The sequence below is a fragment of the Mytilus edulis genome, chromosome 9 (genome assembly GCF_963676685.1).
Source record: "Mytilus edulis chromosome 9, xbMytEdul2.2, whole genome shotgun sequence".
Lineage (NCBI taxonomy): Eukaryota > Metazoa > Mollusca > Bivalvia > Mytilida > Mytilidae > Mytilus > Mytilus edulis.
Window position 1 is genome coordinate 73334913 of NC_092352.1, and position 18468 is coordinate 73353380.

Consider the following 18468-nt stretch of genomic DNA (forward strand, 5'->3'; position numbering starts at 1 on the left):
AGCACTAAACTTGTACAAGACTGTTTGAAAAATCTGGTTCCAATTTATCTCCATTTTGAAAAAAAAGTCATTTTTATTCCCTTTTTTAATTTTAAAACCAATGTATTTTAGACATTTTTAATGTTTCCCATAGCAAAACACACATATAACGCAAACTGGTTTGTACAAGACTGTTTGAAAAATCTGGCTCCAATTTATCTCCATTTTGAAAAAAAGTCATTTTTATTCCCTTTTTTAATTTTAAAACCAATGTATTTTAGACATTTTTAATGTTTCCCATAGCAAAACACACATATAACGCAAACAGGTTTGTACTCAGCAATAAATACATTTATGGGTTACATTTTCACATTTGTCACTGATCACATTCTGTTTATCAGGTGCCATGAATTATCATTGCTATTGTTATATTTATAAATTAACACTTTACAAAAGTTTGAGTTTTTTTTTGAAAATTAGGATATTGTACACAGAAAAGAGAAGAATCCGGGTCCGTTCGCCCAAAAACACATTCGCGCCCAATCACTTTCGCACTCTACACGTTGGTACCCTTAAAATAAAGTAAGATTCTGTTGTGTAAGTGTACTGCTTTAAAAAAAATCAATGTTTCCAAATAAAGTGAGATTCTGACTACGATTTTTTTGGTTAAGTGTATTTCTGTACCTCCTGAAAAGGTCAGATGAACCATGCCAGGCAGACATGTACAGCTAACAATTCTTCCATACAACAACTATGGTTGCCCTGTTGCTTATAGTTTAAGAAAACAGACCAAAACACAAAATTTAATACTGAGCAATGAACCGTAAAAATGAGGTCAATGTCAAATGACACCTGTGCAACTGACATATAGATCATAAAATATTTCCATACACCAAATATAAATGACCTATTACATATAGTATTAGAAAAAAAACTTAACTTTGACCACTGAACCATGAAAATGAGGTCAAGGTCAGATGACACCTTCCAACTAGACATGTACACTTTATAATCATTCCATACACCAAATATAGTAGACCTATTGCAGAGTATAAGAAAAAAAAGACCAAAACACAAAATTATTTTCATACACCAAATATAGTAGACCAATAAAAAAGACCATAACTCAAAAACTTAACTATAACCACTGAACCATGAAAATGAGGTCCAGGTCAGATGACACCTTACAGTACATCTTTACACCGAATATACTAGACCTAGTGCTTATAGTATCTGAGATATGGACTTGAACACCAAAACTTAACCTTGTTCACTGATCCATGAAATGAGGTTCAGGTCAAGTGAAAACTGTCTGATAGTCACGAGGACCTAGCAAGGTACGCACATACCAAATATAGTTATCATATTACTTATAATAAGAGAGAATTTAACATTTAAAAAAAAAATACTTTTTTTTCAAGTAGTCACTGAACCATAAAAATGAGGTAAAGGACTGATGGAAACTTCGTAAAAGGAGGCATCTATATACAAAGTATGAAGCATCCAGGTCATTCACCTTCTATAATATAAAGCTGTTAAGTAGTTAGCTAACGCCGCCTCCTGCTCACTATCCCTATGTGGAGCCTTCTGCGACAAAAGTCACAGGCTCGACAAAAATTGGGTGCAAACATGTTTGGTGCTAACAGACTAAGGTCGCAAACATGTAGGGTGCGAAAGTGTATTGGGCCCGAACTAACCTGATACCATAAGTGAGTAGCTTATGTGTATTTGGCAATACATTATGGAAGTTTGGGTCCTAAATGCTCTTCAACTTCGTACTTTATTTGGCCTCCTCTTTAACTTTTTTTTAATTCAAGCTTCACTGAAGAGTCTTTTTAAACCAAACGCCCGTCTAAAGTACAAAATTTTAACATGTTTAATACTGGTATCTATGATGAGTTTATTTACATATTTTCAGATCATGTTCATGAACTAGTATTGAATTTTTCTCAGGAACCATGATTCAAAGGGTTTCAAGATTCTTAACTTAATACTAATAGATTAACAGTTCTTACATCTATTTGTACTGTAGTTCTGTCCTGAATGTTGTCATTTTAGTGTTTAACATTGCCATAAAAGCACGAGGTTTGGCTAGCCCAAAACCACCTTTTTTCAAATGTCCTGTACCAAGTCAGGAAGAAAAATGGCAGTTGTTATCTTATAGTTCGTTTCTGTGTGTGTTGCATTGTCGTTTTGGTCTTTTGTTGCACTTCAGTGTTTCTGTTGTATCGTTGTTTTCTTCTTATAATTGATGTGTTTACCACAGTTTTAGTTTGTAACCTAGATTTGCTTTCCTTCAATCGATGTTTTGACTTTCTAACAGGGGTATACTACTGTTGCCTTTATTAAATAATAAGCTATTTACAATTGACTAAGTTATCATTCTTTGTGTATTCAGTTTTTAGTCTGTGACTGATGATAACTAGGAGTTTTGTCACTAATTATATAAATGACAATTTTTACTAAATTGTTTTATTTTCCCCTGTTATCTTGATAACTATAAAATATAGAAAGAAAGAGTCAATGGAAATGATTAGACCTTCTTTGGTCTTCATGGATATTTTTCTGAATGGCAAACATACCACACCACCTAATTTTAAATTAAAAAAATTGTGAAAAATAATTTGAAGTAAATTTGACAGCCTTGTACAATTCCTTGATATATGTAAAATAACACACATTTATAATTTTTATGAAATCAACATTTAATAAATAAACACAATAAAAATATTTTCCTATAAGTATTTAATTTCAGTAAAACATAAAAACTAAGAAATTATTAACCAACAAATAATAGCTCATCAACAACATGAAGTAGATGTAGATTAAGGGGCATAACTCTTCAAAATCAGCTTCATTTGTCTAAATCATATATCTAATTATTATGTAAGCTTCTATGTAATGCAGACTACAGAGTTATGTCCCTTTACCAACTTCTACTTTCGCAAAATAAAATATATTCTAAGATCATTCCTTTTTTTCTTAAATTAACAAATAACAATAACAAAGGAGAAGTTCTGGTAAATTTTTTTTTTTGGCCCCTCGAAATTTTTTTTTTAATCTTAATGAATTAGATTCGTAATCTGTTGTATATCAGTATATCTTTGGTATGTGTCTTATTAAGGGGTTCAAACATCTTTCATTTAATGCAAAACTTTAAATCTTCAAAATAGGTTCTCTTTGAGTTCCTGTTATATATTCAGATTTACAAAATACATATATTTTGCTACATGATTTCTTTAACAAAGATATTAATTTGGATAACATATATTTTTGATTAATTATCTTGCCTTAATTCATAACTCATTTTATCAATGCCTTTGTGCAAATGTCTTCTTAAGTAAAGATATGTTTATTTTTACATGCTTATAATTCACATTAATACCACAATATATACTTTTTTGAATTGAATATTCATTTTATATCTTTAAATTCATTTATCATGTTTATCATTAAAATTTGACACAATCATGACAATTTGAAAGGAATAAGGAAATTCACTATAATTACAATTTCAGGGGGCCAAAAAATGGTCCTTACATCGGGTCTTCTATTTCTGCAAAGCTTAACAAACAAACAAAATAAAATAATAGTATGAACCTAAAAACAAACAAAAAAGCATTCAAAACACTTAAAAGATACATTCTTTCTAACACCAATTCTTACTTAGTAAGGGCTTCAGTATTTCAATTAGTTTTACTAGCCATGCTTAAGCATGTACAGTGTGTACCATTATACAACAATTATGATGATAATGCACACAATTACAGTATACTGTGGATTCAAAATGATTCATTAGATACATATTTCCGTTAATTTTGCAGGAACAGATGAACCACAAACAATTTAAATGCTTTTAATGAATTACATATTTTCTATAGGCTTGCATTTTGATTTTGTAAAAACCACAGAATCGATTATCCACGAAAATGCAAATTTTTCTCATTCAATCCAAGAAAATTGGTAGCCACGAAATTAAATGAATCCACAGTTAATAGAAATTATACAAATAAGGATCAGTAAGTACAGCATGTATTATTTGAGTCCCAAACAATAGTCCTTTTATCATGCTAGAAAAGCAAGCACAACAGATATTTATCATTATCCCCGGCTTAGTACGCACATGGTTACAAAACCCAAAGCCCCTGGGTGTTGCTAACCCATATCCCCGAATGTGCTAACCGTTATCCCGGGGAACTTCACGCAAGTTTTCCTTTTAAAGTTACATGATTGCTCCTTGTGAAATATTGAATTCTGTAGATTATCCATGATGTTTGTAATTTTAAAAATATTTCATTCATTAACAATTTTTTTCCTATTATGCCGATCATTTACACTCATTTCATTAAAATGCATCACTTGACTGCCATATTTTCAAGGAATGGGACTACTGACCTAGCTATGCAAATGACCCCCATTGACGTCACACCATCTATGACGTAAATCTCACAACATTGAGCGCCAAATTTGACACAATCCAGTTTCTCTGTCTCCGTATTAAAAACGTCTTATATTTGACTACCTGTAGGGTTCTACCAAAGGTACCCTACACCCCGTAAAAAATATGTAAAATTTCCAAATTTCAATAAAACTTTTTTAGATAATGAAAAAATGTTGTTTTCACGTTACACTTTGTACCTGAATTTCCATAAAACTCGCCCGATTCGGACTAAGACCGGGGATAAATTCATTATCTACGTTCATATCCATAGATAATGATATTTTAACACCCTTCAGTTACGCCTCAAGGTGTACTGGGGTACTTCAGGGTGTTAAAATATCCACATCTACGGATATGAACGTAGATGACTTATATTAGCAACTGCAAGAATTAAAATGACTTGAACATGGGTTAAAAAAAATTGTCAAGCAAATGATTTCATTCCAAATCATCTTATTATAAGTTATACTATGTATTTGTCATCTAGCATAACAATTATCACATTATACATTTATAAGTTATGTAACAAAAAATTACATGTAAAACAAGTATAATTTTAAAATTGAGGGAACAATCCTTTGATTAACATGAGGGGGGGAGTTATGAGGTCAAAACAACCTATTTGCAACATAAAAGAGGCCAGATTATTCATTTTTACTCCGACCAGGGTCAGAATATTTGTTTTTTATGCTCATCCACAAATTGACAAAATAAAATGCTCTTCCCCCCTCTAATAATCAACTTTTCTTTCCGTAATGTAAATTACAAAAATGTAACTTTTGTAATAGAGATCTTTTTTTTTTTACAGGAAATACATACCATAATGTGTGGCATACAACTTATTTATATGAATATATACATGATATAATAGCATTAAAATCAATAGTGGATCTAAGGTCCAATGGAAAGAGGGATGCTATTACCCAAAATAATAAAATTTCTGGCGAGGGTAGCAAGTACAATTTTGTTGTTAAAGATTTTATGAACAAAAATGTATCTTTTCAGGTCAACAGGAGGATGATGTACCCAAATCTTCTCCATTAAACAACCATTTAAAGTACGACAAAAAAAATAATTTATTTTGATTACTGCAAATATTTCTGAATTATCAGTTATTGTGGAAATGGTGGATAACTTTGAAAATGTGGCCTGGGACTAAGACAAATGCATGCAACTTAACTAATTTTTTTAAGTTTCATTGTCCTGCAAAAAAGCTTTCTTATGACTGCCAATAAACATGATAAACATGATAAATGTTGATAAAATATACTGATATATATAACATTGAAAATGAACCATTTTAGGGTGCTAAGTGTTTATTGTTATTCTGTTGTCTAAATTTTCACCGACCGTGCCAGGGATGTATATCCAGTCAAGGTCGTTAAACACATCCAGTTGTTGTCTAAATTAAGAGAACTTTTTATCATGTTTATTGTAAAGAATATTTTAATGTCAAAAAGTTGCAATTAAGTTATATGACCCTAACATTTTCTTTATTGCCTGATATTTTATCATCCTTAATTTAAAAATGGATGGAAAAGAGACTTTTATAGGGTTTAATAGGCTACTATTTTATTCAAAATACATCATGTTGATAATTAAAATCGTACATTTCCTTAATTATGTTTATCTAAATAATAAAATATATACAATTAAAATGTATTTGTTAAAAAAGCCCTATGTTTATAAAATGTGGAATAATTAAACAGCTTTTAAAATAATTGTATGGCATTTTGATGATTTTGTTTAAACCAGATAACTAACAAGTTATTGTTATGCAATTTAGCCTATCACTCAAGTGAACCATTGATAACTGTTACACAATAATGGCTAAATAAAGCCGCTAAATTACAGATTACAAAATGTAATATAGCACCCATTTCATTTTTTATACTATATAATATAGATTCCATTTTCATATTTTCATATAAAATATACATTTCTATAAGATAAGATAACTTTATATAGGCACCAAACACATAAACAATAAATTGATTATGGCATCAAAACACAGACAAACTACAATATCAAAATTACAATAAAGGATTGACATTGGATTTAATTAAATATGACAAAAAAATAAGTAAAATTGAGTATCTTTATACATTGTATAAACTGTTCCCAATTCTAATTTTACAGGGAACCAGATGGACCTTGAAATTTAATGCATATGGTTTCCAATGGCACTCTGTATGTAATCTTTTAGAGGTATTGAACTATTGAATTCAAAAGAAGTTTTTCTTGTGAAATTGAAGAAAACTTTTACATGCTTTTTCAAAATGATTCTTTAACAAACAATATAATCAGCATGGCTCTTATTTCTTCTTACAAAAATTGACATAAAATTAAACTCTGTGCTTGATACCATTTAATTAATCATTCTTCAGACAATTTTTAGATGTTTTGGTTTTAGAATTGTATTTCCTCTGATCATGCTGATGTTTTTCCTTCTTGAAACACTTGAAGCAAATTATCAGGTGTTTAAACCACAAAGGGTTTTGGTTTATTACTTTTTGGACCACGCCTGTTTGGAATTGGATTTTCATGAACTCTTTTGACATGTGTTAGTAGATTGCAATATGCTGCAGCTCTATATGAACACTTATCACAACCGAATGGTTTTTCACCTGTATGGGTCCTTATATGTAGTTTTAGTTGCTTATCACAACGTAGCTTCTTATTACAATATTCACACTGGTAAAATTTTTTTGAATCAGCTTCTCCAGTGTGTATAAGTTTATGACGTGTAAGACTGGTCGAGCTTGAAAACTTTCCATCGCATTCCTCACACTTGTACTTTTTATCTCCCTTTTTTTTAACCTTATGCATGTACATGACGTGATGTTGTAAATACCTCTTGAATTGAAAAACACGATTACAGAATGGACACACATGACTGCCCTTCTCCTCGTCATCATGAAGGGTAATATGCCTGGTCAAGTTACATTTTGTCGAGTAAGACTTATTACACACGGTACAAATCCATAACCCGGCTGATCTATCGTGAAACATTTTGTCACTGTAATTTGTAGTTTTACTCGGCGTTCTGGGATTTTCTCTATGACATTGTAAATGTGTATACAATAATGCTTGCGATTCAAAAGATATATCACAATGTGCACAGACAAATTCTGACTCTTCAGCCATTTCTGGTCCAACATTATTGTGTGTCGTCTCACGATGTGTTGCATAATCTTTAACAGAATTACAAACTATACCACATTTTTTACATTCAAATGAAATTTTCTGATCAACATTTTCAATGGTTTTCTCTGTTGTAACAATAACCAAATCTAGCATGGGATCTGTCTGTATTCTTTTGTGACCCATTTGTATATGTTCTTTCAAAAGACCATTAGTTTCAAAATTCATATTGCAGTTTGGGCACCAATATTTGTGTTCTACTTTTTTACAATTTTTCACATGACTGAACAGACTTGACTTGCTCTCAAAGTTTGTACTACACTTTGCACAATGGTAAATAATGGCTTTGGTTACTGCTGAATCTTCAGCTATACTTTTAAGATTTCCGATCGAAACGGAGAAAATATATTTGTTATCAGAAAAATCAAGGGTCTTCTCATTTTTCAACTGTTCATGAATTTCATCTGGTTTTTGCAATAAGTTGGATATATGATCTTTTGCAAATTTACGATTTGCAAATTTTCTGTCGCAACATCGGCAGACAAAAATGGTTTTGTTGGTATTTAATACATCAATGTTTGGCTCTCGAATCTGATATTCATTTTGATAATTTACATGTGAACTAACATGCTGCATAAAGGACGAAATAGTTTGAAAAGACAATTGGCAAAGTACACAATCTAATTTTGCAATGCTTGGTTCATCTTCCTCTAGATCTACTTTTTTTGAATTTTCGGCAATACTTGATGTTTGTATCATTTTTGTTGTGAAGCAACCTTCATTTGACTCGTTCGAGGCAGCTTCAACATATCCTATCGAATCATCAGTATGTCTATGTATGTGAAAACTCTCAGTAAAATCATCAAATTTCTCTTTTTTCACAACTTTCTTAATGCTGAAGTTACCTTTTTTTGTAAGTTTCCTTATCTTTCCTAATTTTTTGTGAAATACAGATTCGCTTTGTTTATGCTTTGCATTTATATGTCGGACATGAAATTTCAAATGTTTTTCAAATTTTTCTTGGTCTATCATAATTCTGGTACAATACAGACATTTATAAACAGCTAAATCATCCATGTGAGTAAAAGTGTGTTTTTCAAGTTTTAACGGAGTATCAAAAACACTTTTGCACGTCTGACATTCAAAAAGTGAAATATGCCTGGATATATGTCGAAACATTGCCAATTTCAAAATAAACTTTCTTCCACATATTACACACATGTATGGCTTGGCATTGAAATGAGATCTCTGGTGAATTTCATATGTTCCACCCTGGCAAAAACTTTCTCCACATTCTTTGCATAAATGTTGAACGATTTTCTTATTTCGCTTCTTCCATATTTTACATTTGATTTCATGTATTTTGAATATTTTCCTATTTAAGAATTCCCTGTTGCAAGAGTTGCAGGTAAATGTTTTTATTCTGTTATGAGTGTTCAGGTGTATTTCTAAATCAGACTTCTTAGAAAATCGGTGTTTACATCGTTTAACCTTACACTTGTATTGTTTTTCGACAACATGGACAAGTGTTTGTCCTGTAGGTTTCAGACCTAGATTAGATTTAATGTTTTTAAATTTTTTTAGTGATTTGCGATTTGTTGCTTTTATCTTTTCAATTTTTGACTTTTTAGATGTGGTTAATTTTTGTTGATTTGAAAGAGGATATTTCATGGCTATTGGCATCCAACTTTTTGGTGATGAGGCACAAACATGTGACTACATTTAAGATGGCAATCTGTCCTATTTTGACTTCTTGAATGCTTATAAACTCTTTCCTTCACTTTTCAATATAATTGTTTCAGTGGTCTTATTACTTCTGCCAATATTTCAAATTATTAACCGTTGATCATCACCATAGCTACCATCGTATTCGGTCTCATCTGATGTTTGAACATCATAAACACATGCAAACATTAAACATGTTAAATGATGAAATCTAAAAAATAAAAAAGAGACAGTTATTAAACATAATTCATTTAAAAATTCAAACAATTCTTGCTAAATTTCCTCATTTTGTTATAGCATTGAATATAAAGGCTATATATAATAAGGTACAGAGGACAGAATAGTTTATTTTGTCCGCCTGATTTTGTTTTCCAGTTGGTCGCACTACAATAATCATGATAATAATAATTGTTTTTGGTGTGGGTGTTTTTGTTTAAGAATAAATTGTTTGATCCAACAATTTATTCTTAAACAAAAACAACAAACAAATTATTCTTAAACAAAAACACCCACACCAAAAAAAATGCCTCTTTAATAGGGCCTGCAGGTGAAGACTTAAAAGCCTGTGCCCCTCATCAAGGTCTATGTGCATCCTAATCAATGGACTCTCTAAAACATTGTAGACAATGTAATGTTATTCATGACTAAATTCTCTTATTTCTCAAACTTGTTTTGTTGTTTGTTTTTTCTTACCAATTCTTGCAATACCAATTAAAGGCCTGAAATGACAAAATCATGTGGAAATGACTATTTTGTGATCCGTAATAGTAAAGGTTATTTTATCAATGTTGTAATTAGCATGATTAGATCTTTAAATATAGTTTACATTGGCATAAATATCGATTTTGTCATCAGCAAAGGAGAAGGTTCACGAAGGGTTAAAATTGGCCCTAATTTTTTTAAGGTTTTTTAATTCGGGCCAAAAAATTACAAAATTTCACATCACATCAAAATACTTTTGATAATACTTGTACTATTAAAACAAAAATATATTTTCTGGTATTTTCTTTTACAATTTATAAAGCTATGACCCCTTAAATTAACATTCTTTGAATTTTAAATAAAATTAAGGTCAATTTTGGTACTTTTTTCCATAATTAAAATTTAATTGTTTTTGGCATACAATGAACCTTGGCCTCCTTCCACGATCAAAAAAAGTTTTTATATTGATGAATTCTATATCAAAACTGGATTCTTTTAGTTACAACACATTTTGGATCATAGGTGGCGGCCAAGGTGTTTCGAAAGCGTTTTATAGGTGTGAAAATTGCACAAAATCATCATATTTTAACTATATAGATATATGTCCAAAATGGGCTTATTTTGGAGAATATTATATACTGTTATGATAAGGGATTCAGTGAATACCGACTTTGATGTAAAATGGTACTTCCTACTCCATTCTATTTGCAACGTTTATAATCTGGTATTTAGCTAAACCATTAGATAAATGATGTAAGCGGCATACGCAGTTATAAATAAATGATATAAGCAACCGCATGGCACAATTTTTGCATTCCCCACCCACCCATCCCAGTAGCATTATTGAATGGGTGTGGTTAAGCATAGATTATATATATCACTTTTGCATTATATCAATTATAGGATACTACATGTATTATTATTTTTATTTTTCTATCTTTTGTCATTATTCATATATGTTTTAGCTTTCAGAATTGCATTTTGAATTGACTTTAAAGGAATATAAAGCATTTGGGGATTGTCTACCCTTCATTGTACTGATTGCATTAATAATTGCATTTTCTTATTATTAAAATTTGGCCCATTACACAGCCTTATGTTTATCATGTTTATTTACCATATATATATATATTGCCAAACTTGGAATCAAAAAAAGAATGGATGTATATTTAGCATTAAGACTTTTGAAATAGACCCATTTACGAACCAAATTTTGACCTTCTTGGTATTTAATGATAAACTTGATATTTAAGGCCATTTATTTTAGAAACAGGGACATTTGGTCCGTAACAATTATTTTTATGTCAATGTCGATTAAGATGTTGAAACTTTATTTGATGTTACCTTATTTTCGAAACATTTACATATTTCTCAGCTAATCATGCACTATAATTATGAAAACACGAGTTGATCACATTTTTTTTTATCAAACTGACTTCTGAGTAACGGGCAAACCACAGAATAAACATGTTAAATAAGAATTGAAAATTATATTATACGAGTTTCTTATACTATGTTCCTAATTTTGTCATTTTTTTAAAGGGAGACGGATTTATATAAGTTTTTCTTGTTTCCGAATCCCTGTATTTATATTGTATAATTATATTTTGTGCACTTTTTGAAATAAAGGTCATTTTGTGCCGTAAGTGAACCTTGTCCTTTAAACATTTAACTAAACATTGCTAAATTTGTATTCTTTTCAAACGTTTTTTTCATTTACCAGTGTATGTTACTTTATTTGGCATTTTGTCTAAGGTCATGTTTGTCTGCCTGATATCGGTTTACATTTAAATTTTTACCCCCTTCTTTCTTTTTTAATTTATTTTGTGTATTGTGTCATAGATCAAATTTATTTGTTCAATGAATGTTCACTTGTTTTTGTTAATCATGTTAATAAATGTTGAGCCTTTTCAATTGATGTCTTTCTATGTCAGTCAGGGGTACTACTTGTACAAGTTAATTTTATTTACTGGAAGAAGTAAAAAAAAATATACACATATAAGTAAATAAATAACGTTTGAATAATCTCCCCTTAATTTTCTCAAAAATTTACTTGTATGAGTAAATTTTTCTTTCAATCCCACAAAAATAACGACAAAAATCCTGAAGTTTTGAGATGTAAAATCATGCCTTTAATGATTTTTCCTAGGTTTGCTAATTTTTAGCTCACCTGGCCTAAAAGGCCAAGTGAGCTTTTCTCATCACTTGGCGTCCGTCGTCCGGCATCCGTCGTCCGTCGTCGTCGTTAACTTTTACAAAAATCTTCTCCTCTGAAACTACTGGGCCAAATTAAACCAAACTTGGCCACAATCATCATTGGGGTATCTAGTTTAAAAAATGTGTCCGTGGACCCGGCCAACCATCCAAGATGGCCGCCATGGCTAAAAATAGAACATAGGGGTAAAATGCAGTTTTTGGCTTATAACTCAAAAACCAAAGCATTTAGAGCAAATCTGACATGGGGTAGAATTGTTAAATAGGTGAAGATCTATCTGCCCTGAAATTTTCAGATGAATCCGATAACCCGTTGTTGGGTTGCTGCCCCTGAATTAGTAATTTTAAGAAAATTTTGCTGTTTTTGGTTATTATCTTGAATATTATTATAGATAGAGATAAACAGTAAACAGCAATAATGTTCAGCAAAGTAAGATTTACAAATAAGTCAACATGACTGAAATGGTCAGTTGACCCCTTTAGGAGTTATTGCCCTTTATAGTCAATTTTTAACCATTTTTCGTAAATCTTAGTAATATTTTACAAAAATCTTCTCCTCTGAAACTACTGGGCCAAATTAATCCAAACTTGGCCACAATCATCTTTTAGATTAGTAGTTTGAAAAATGTGTCCGGTGACCCGGCCATCAAACCAAGATGGCCGCCATGGCTAAAAATAGAACATGGGGTAAAATGCAGTTTTTGGCTTATAACTCAAAACCCAAAGCATTTAGAGCAAATCTGACAGGGGTAAAATTGTTTATCAGTTCAAGATCTATCTGCCCTGAAATTTCCAGATGAATCGGACAACCTGTTGTTGGGTTGCTGGCCCTGAATTAGTAATTTTAAGGAAATTTTGCTCTTTTTGGTTATTATCTTGAATATTATTATAGATAGAGATAAACTATAAACAGCAATAATGTTCACCAAAGTAAGATTTACAAATAAGTCAACATGACTGAAATGGTCAGTTGACCCCTTTAGGATTTATTGCCCTTTATAGTCAATTTTTAACCATTTTTCGTAAATCTTAGTAATCTTTTACAAAAATCTTCTCCTCTGAAACTACTTGGCCAAATTAATCCAAAATTGGCCACAATCATCTTTTGGGTTAGTAGTTTGAAAAAATGTGTCCGGTGACCCGGCCATCCAACCAAGATGGCCGACATGGCTAAAAATAGAACATGGGGTAAAATGCAGTTTTTGGCTTATAACTCAAAACTCAAAGCATTTAGAGCAAATTTGACATGGGGTAAAATTGTTTAACAGGTCAATATTTATCTGCTCTGAAATTTTTAGATTAAAGGGACAACCCGTTGTTGGGTTGCTGACCCTGAATTGTTAGTTTGAAGGAAATTTTGCTGTTTTTGGTCATTATCTTGAATATTATTATAGATAGAGATAAACTGTAAACAACAATAATGTTCAGCAAAGTGCTTTATAGTCAATTTTTAATAATTTTCATAAAATTTGTAAATGTTTACTAACATTTCCACTGAAACTAATGGGCCAAGTTCATTATAGATAGAGACAATTTTAAGCAGCAAGAATGTTCAGTAAAGTAAGATGTACAAACACATCACCATCACCAAAACACAATTTTGTCATGAATCCATCTGCTTCCTTTAATATTCACATAGACCAAGGTGAGAGACACAGGCTCTTTAGAGCCTCTAGTTTTTTTTTATTAAAGTTCAATGTTTCATCTCATTAATTCAACAAAGAAACTGATTGAGCAAAGATCTTGTATATTTGCTCAATGCCTTTAAAATTGCTCCTTTGGGGCTTGTAAATGAGCAGTATTATGAAGATAACAGACAAATGGGATTTTCATTGTCCATGAAATTACACTTTAAAAAATGATTAGAAAAGACATCTGCAAAGGGTACACAATTTAAAATTCTATTAGAGCAAAGAAATTTTAAGAATTCAAGAAAAGAAGGAAGGATGACTTTTTTACTTATACAAGTAAAACATTCTGAATGTCTAAGGGACATACATGTAACTAAGACAATTTTTTTTTTACCTATACAAGTAAATAAAATTCATTTGTATAAGTATCCTACAAATTTACTTATATGTGTATATTTTTTTTTACTTCTTCAAGTTAATAAAAATTACTTGAATAAGTAGTAGTAGTACCAATGACTGTATGTTCATTGTTGTGATATTACACTATCGTTTCAAGTTAGGGTGATGGTTTGTTCCAATTAAACCCTCGGCATTTCTTTGCACCTTTAGCTGTCCTTAGTCAGGAACCTGTTGTTCAGAGGTTCTGGTTTGTTGGTCATGTTCATATGGTTTATAAGTGTTTCTCGTTTTTTATATATATTATACTGATTATTGTTACTAGTCATTTTGGGGGCCCTTTATAGCTTGCTGTTTGGTTTGAGCCAAGGCTCTGTGTTGAAGCCCACACTTTGACCTATAATGCCTTTAATGGTTTACTTTTTACAAATTGTGACTTTGACGGATAGTTGTTGTAATTTGCATGCATACCACATCTTCTTATATCATGCATATTTTTGTAAAATTAATTATCTCAGGGTGTGGGGTCTGGGAGGGATGAGCAACTGGAATAGGTCACTATTTAATCCTCTATGATGAGGGTTTAAAGAGGGGGTCCACACGTAAAAACGCGAAATACGACGTGCAATTTCACGATGAACGAACAATTACAAATTTCCTGCATGTTGATCTTTTAACCAATTTCACTAAACACAGTGAATAACGAACCTTTTTCACGGCTGCATGAGAAATAAAAATGGCAAAAAATGTTGCAAAAAATTACCCTTTACCACCTTCTACATTGTTCTATGATATATGAAAAGGGTAAAAATTCAGATTGAATATATCAATAGGTTGATATTATCATTTTCTCGATTATATCATTTATATAAGTACATTGTGCATCACTGGCGGATCCAGAACTTTTCCTAAGGGGGGGCCCGCTCCAGTCATGCTTCAATGATTCCCTATATAATCAACCAAGTTTTTCCCACGAAAGGGGCCCCCCCCCCCTGGATCCGCCTATGTGCATGTATCTAAAACTAATCAGATGTCCTTATCTATATTTGATGCGGTTTAAACCACAGTCATAAATGCATCAGCTATTTGTCAAATCAGTTATTAAACTCAGGCCAAAATAAAAAGATTGTATGTTTGCCCAAACGCGACCGACCCAAAATAAACCCGCCGACTCAAATTCTTTTTTGACGTTTTTTTGAAGAAATTTTTTTTTTCGGATTTTGAAAGTAACTGTGAATAAGATTAAAAGAAAGCGTATAAGAGACGCAGTTAATCGATATTCGATGTTCTCTGTTTTTATCTTCTGATTTAACGAACGTAAAGAAGTGGCACAGTTTTTTTTACGCTGTAGTTGTCTGTACTACCAAACCCTTACCTATATGCTCAATATTAATTTCATCGTGTTATCGAATATCTGATTAGATTATTCAGGTAGATTTGTTCAAAACCATGTGCAATCGAATATTTTCAATGTTATTCTGACAGGAAATGGATCCGGAAGTTGCGAATTTACAATCTTGCAAGAAGATTTTGTTTTTACTGAATAAAAAGGAATAATTTCTTGATAAATTAATGTCTTTAACTATAATCTTCCTTTATCATGTAAATTAGATGCCCTTTTATTCAAATAGTTCAAATTGACAAGTCTCATTAGACAAGATGATTCAGTACGTTGCTGTTTGGGAGAATTTGATAAAACTATAATTGCTCACAGAATCAGAAATATAATCTTAACTGAATGTAACTCCTTCTGAATAATTTATTGCAATATAAATATAAATCCTTTTTGACAAGAGAAATCTGACTTTTGTCAGAAATAATTTTTTCACATGTGCAAAAGTAAAAACATGTTATTGACGCCATATTGGATTTTTATACAAATTTGTGAGGAAGCCTCTAGAACCATGACCTAAAAATAAATAGTCTTCAGAAAACGTTAACTTTTTGTAATTATAATTTATCAACAATGATTATTTTCAAAAATTAAACTTGATTATTTTAAGAAATAAAATTATAACAAATACGTTTTTGGTTTGGAGATTCTACAGAACATGCTTTGATCTATTTATAGCCAAATTAGTTTACCTGTGTGATAATGTAAAATATTTTTTTTTTCAAAACATAAAAAAGACACTAAGGATGATAGATAATAATTCATATAAATATTTTAGGACATTTAATCTATTTTAATACAAATAGGATTTAAAAATTGCAAACAAATTTAACTTACCTGTGTGATAACAAATTTAATTTACCTGTGTGATAATGTAAAATATTTTTTTTTTTCAAAACATAAAAAAGACACTAAGGATGATAGATAATAATTCATATAAATATTTTAGGACATTTAATCTATTTTAATAGAAATAGGATTTAAAAATTGCAAACAAATTTAATCATATATTAAATCAGCTGATATTTTTTTTACACAAACATCGTGTTGATGGAACTGTTGAAATCACTTCATAAATCCACCAGCCCTTTCACACAGTTAGCAATTGTCAGGATTATAAACATCTCAGGATACAAATCATATTTAGACTAATTTATTTATAGAGGTTTTAAATTCATGGCCTTTGGTTGTCTCTACAAAGGTTTGACGGGAAAATAAAGATATACTGTTATAAGACCTTTTAATATTTTCATGCAAATTCTGATAAAAAAAAAAAAAAAAAAGAATTTGCCTACCTACCTACCCACACCCAGTCATCATGGGTCGGGTTTGGGCAAACTGAAATATTTTTAATTGTGGCCTCAGTGTATTAATTCCAATGTGGTTCATGTGGTTTTACCACTGATGCTACATATTTGAAGCTATAGATAGAATAAAGGCACTGGCTATATGGTTACATGGAAATGCAACAATAATAACAAGAATGTGTCCAAAGTACACGAATGCCCCACTCGCACTATCATTTTCCATGTTCAATGGATCGTGAAATTGGATAAAAAATATAATTAGGCATTAAAATTAGACAGGTCATATCATAAGGAACACGTGTACTAAGTTTCAAGTAGATTGGACTTCAACTTCATCAAAAACTACCTTGACCAAAAACTTTAACCTGAAGTGGGACAGACGGACGAACGAACAGACGGACGAACAGACGAACGAACGGACATACAGACAGAAAGACGAACGAACGCACAGACCAGAAAACATAATGCCCCTCTACTATCGTAAGTGGGGCATAACGTAGGTGGGGCATAAAAATATTATTGTCACATTGGAGACTAATTGCCGGAATGCAAGGTGGGGTAAGGAACTGATTAATTACAAATGTCATGAATGTAACAATAATTATTGAGTCTACGTAACTTTGCCTTATTGTTATGAATAGTTCACTCCAATGTATGTACGGACTTGTAATTTTTTGAAATATTACATTTTCTAATAAATGTTGTTTTTGGGAGCATGTTTTAGTCCGACGAAACCAACCAGGCATCACAAACGAGTGATGCAGCAATATGTATTGTATTTCATACTGAACAATCCCATTCTGTACTATACTTTTTTGAAGGTAAAGAAACTTTCATTGTCTGTCATTTTTCAGCTGAAAACATTATTTTACTCTTGCCATCAAGGATTTGTATATAAAAATCTGTGTTGCGATGTTTATATTTTCGTCCATTTTTCTTGTTGAAAGCATACTTATGTGAGGTTACTTTCATTACTGATTTTATGTTTACCTCTGATATCATCCAACTAAGCATAGCTTAAAGACATTTTAAAATGGCGAGGGGGGGGCGGGTCCAGGGGTTGGAACCACCCCCTTTTTTTTGGACGATTAATGCATTTGAATGGGGACATGTAGTTGGAACCCTCCTTTTTGTCCTGGGTTATGAACACCCCCTTTTTACGATGGGGTAGAGGTGGGGGGGGGGGGGGGGGGGTGGGGTCGGGTTCCAAGTGCCCCCTTTTTCATAAACGGTCATAGTTGTCTTTGGGACGAGTTATCTTCGGACCGAGTTGTCCAACAACCCGATGGAGTTCAAGATTAGTGTGCCACAATAGAGTGTGTGATTGATTTACAGACATTTCGTTCATTTTGATTGTGATTCATTAGTTATCCATGTTTACCTTTGATTGTTCAGCTGTTATATTTATAAAAAAATGTTGTTTCTTTCTTCTTTAAAAAAATATTTCTGGTTCTGCAGCTTCGTTTTCTAATACGCAAATCCTTACCGGTTAAGACTTATTTTCCGGTACACTTGTAATTAAGTCGGAAACATGTC

General features: G+C 31.5%; 1 protein-coding gene across 1 annotated transcript; it reads right to left on the bottom strand.

The window, feature by feature from the left end:
- Positions 1-5213: 5213 nt before the first annotated feature.
- LOC139488988 (zinc finger protein 62-like) lies at positions 5214-18442 on the bottom strand. Its single transcript, XM_071274990.1, has 2 exons — positions 18314-18442; positions 5214-9500 (listed from the first exon to the last, which is right to left on the bottom strand). The coding sequence occupies exon 2, from the start codon at positions 9245-9247 to the stop codon at positions 6902-6904; it is 2346 nt and encodes a 781-aa protein (XP_071131091.1). The 5' UTR covers positions 9248-9500; positions 18314-18442; the 3' UTR covers positions 5214-6901.
- Positions 18443-18468: the final 26 nt, after the last annotated feature.

Bases quoted from the DNA above. Each gene is read 5' to 3' on its own strand.
- LOC139488988 (XM_071274990.1), bottom strand. From the start codon at position 9,247: ATGCCAATAGCCATGAAATATCCTCTTTCAAATCAACAAAAATTAACC.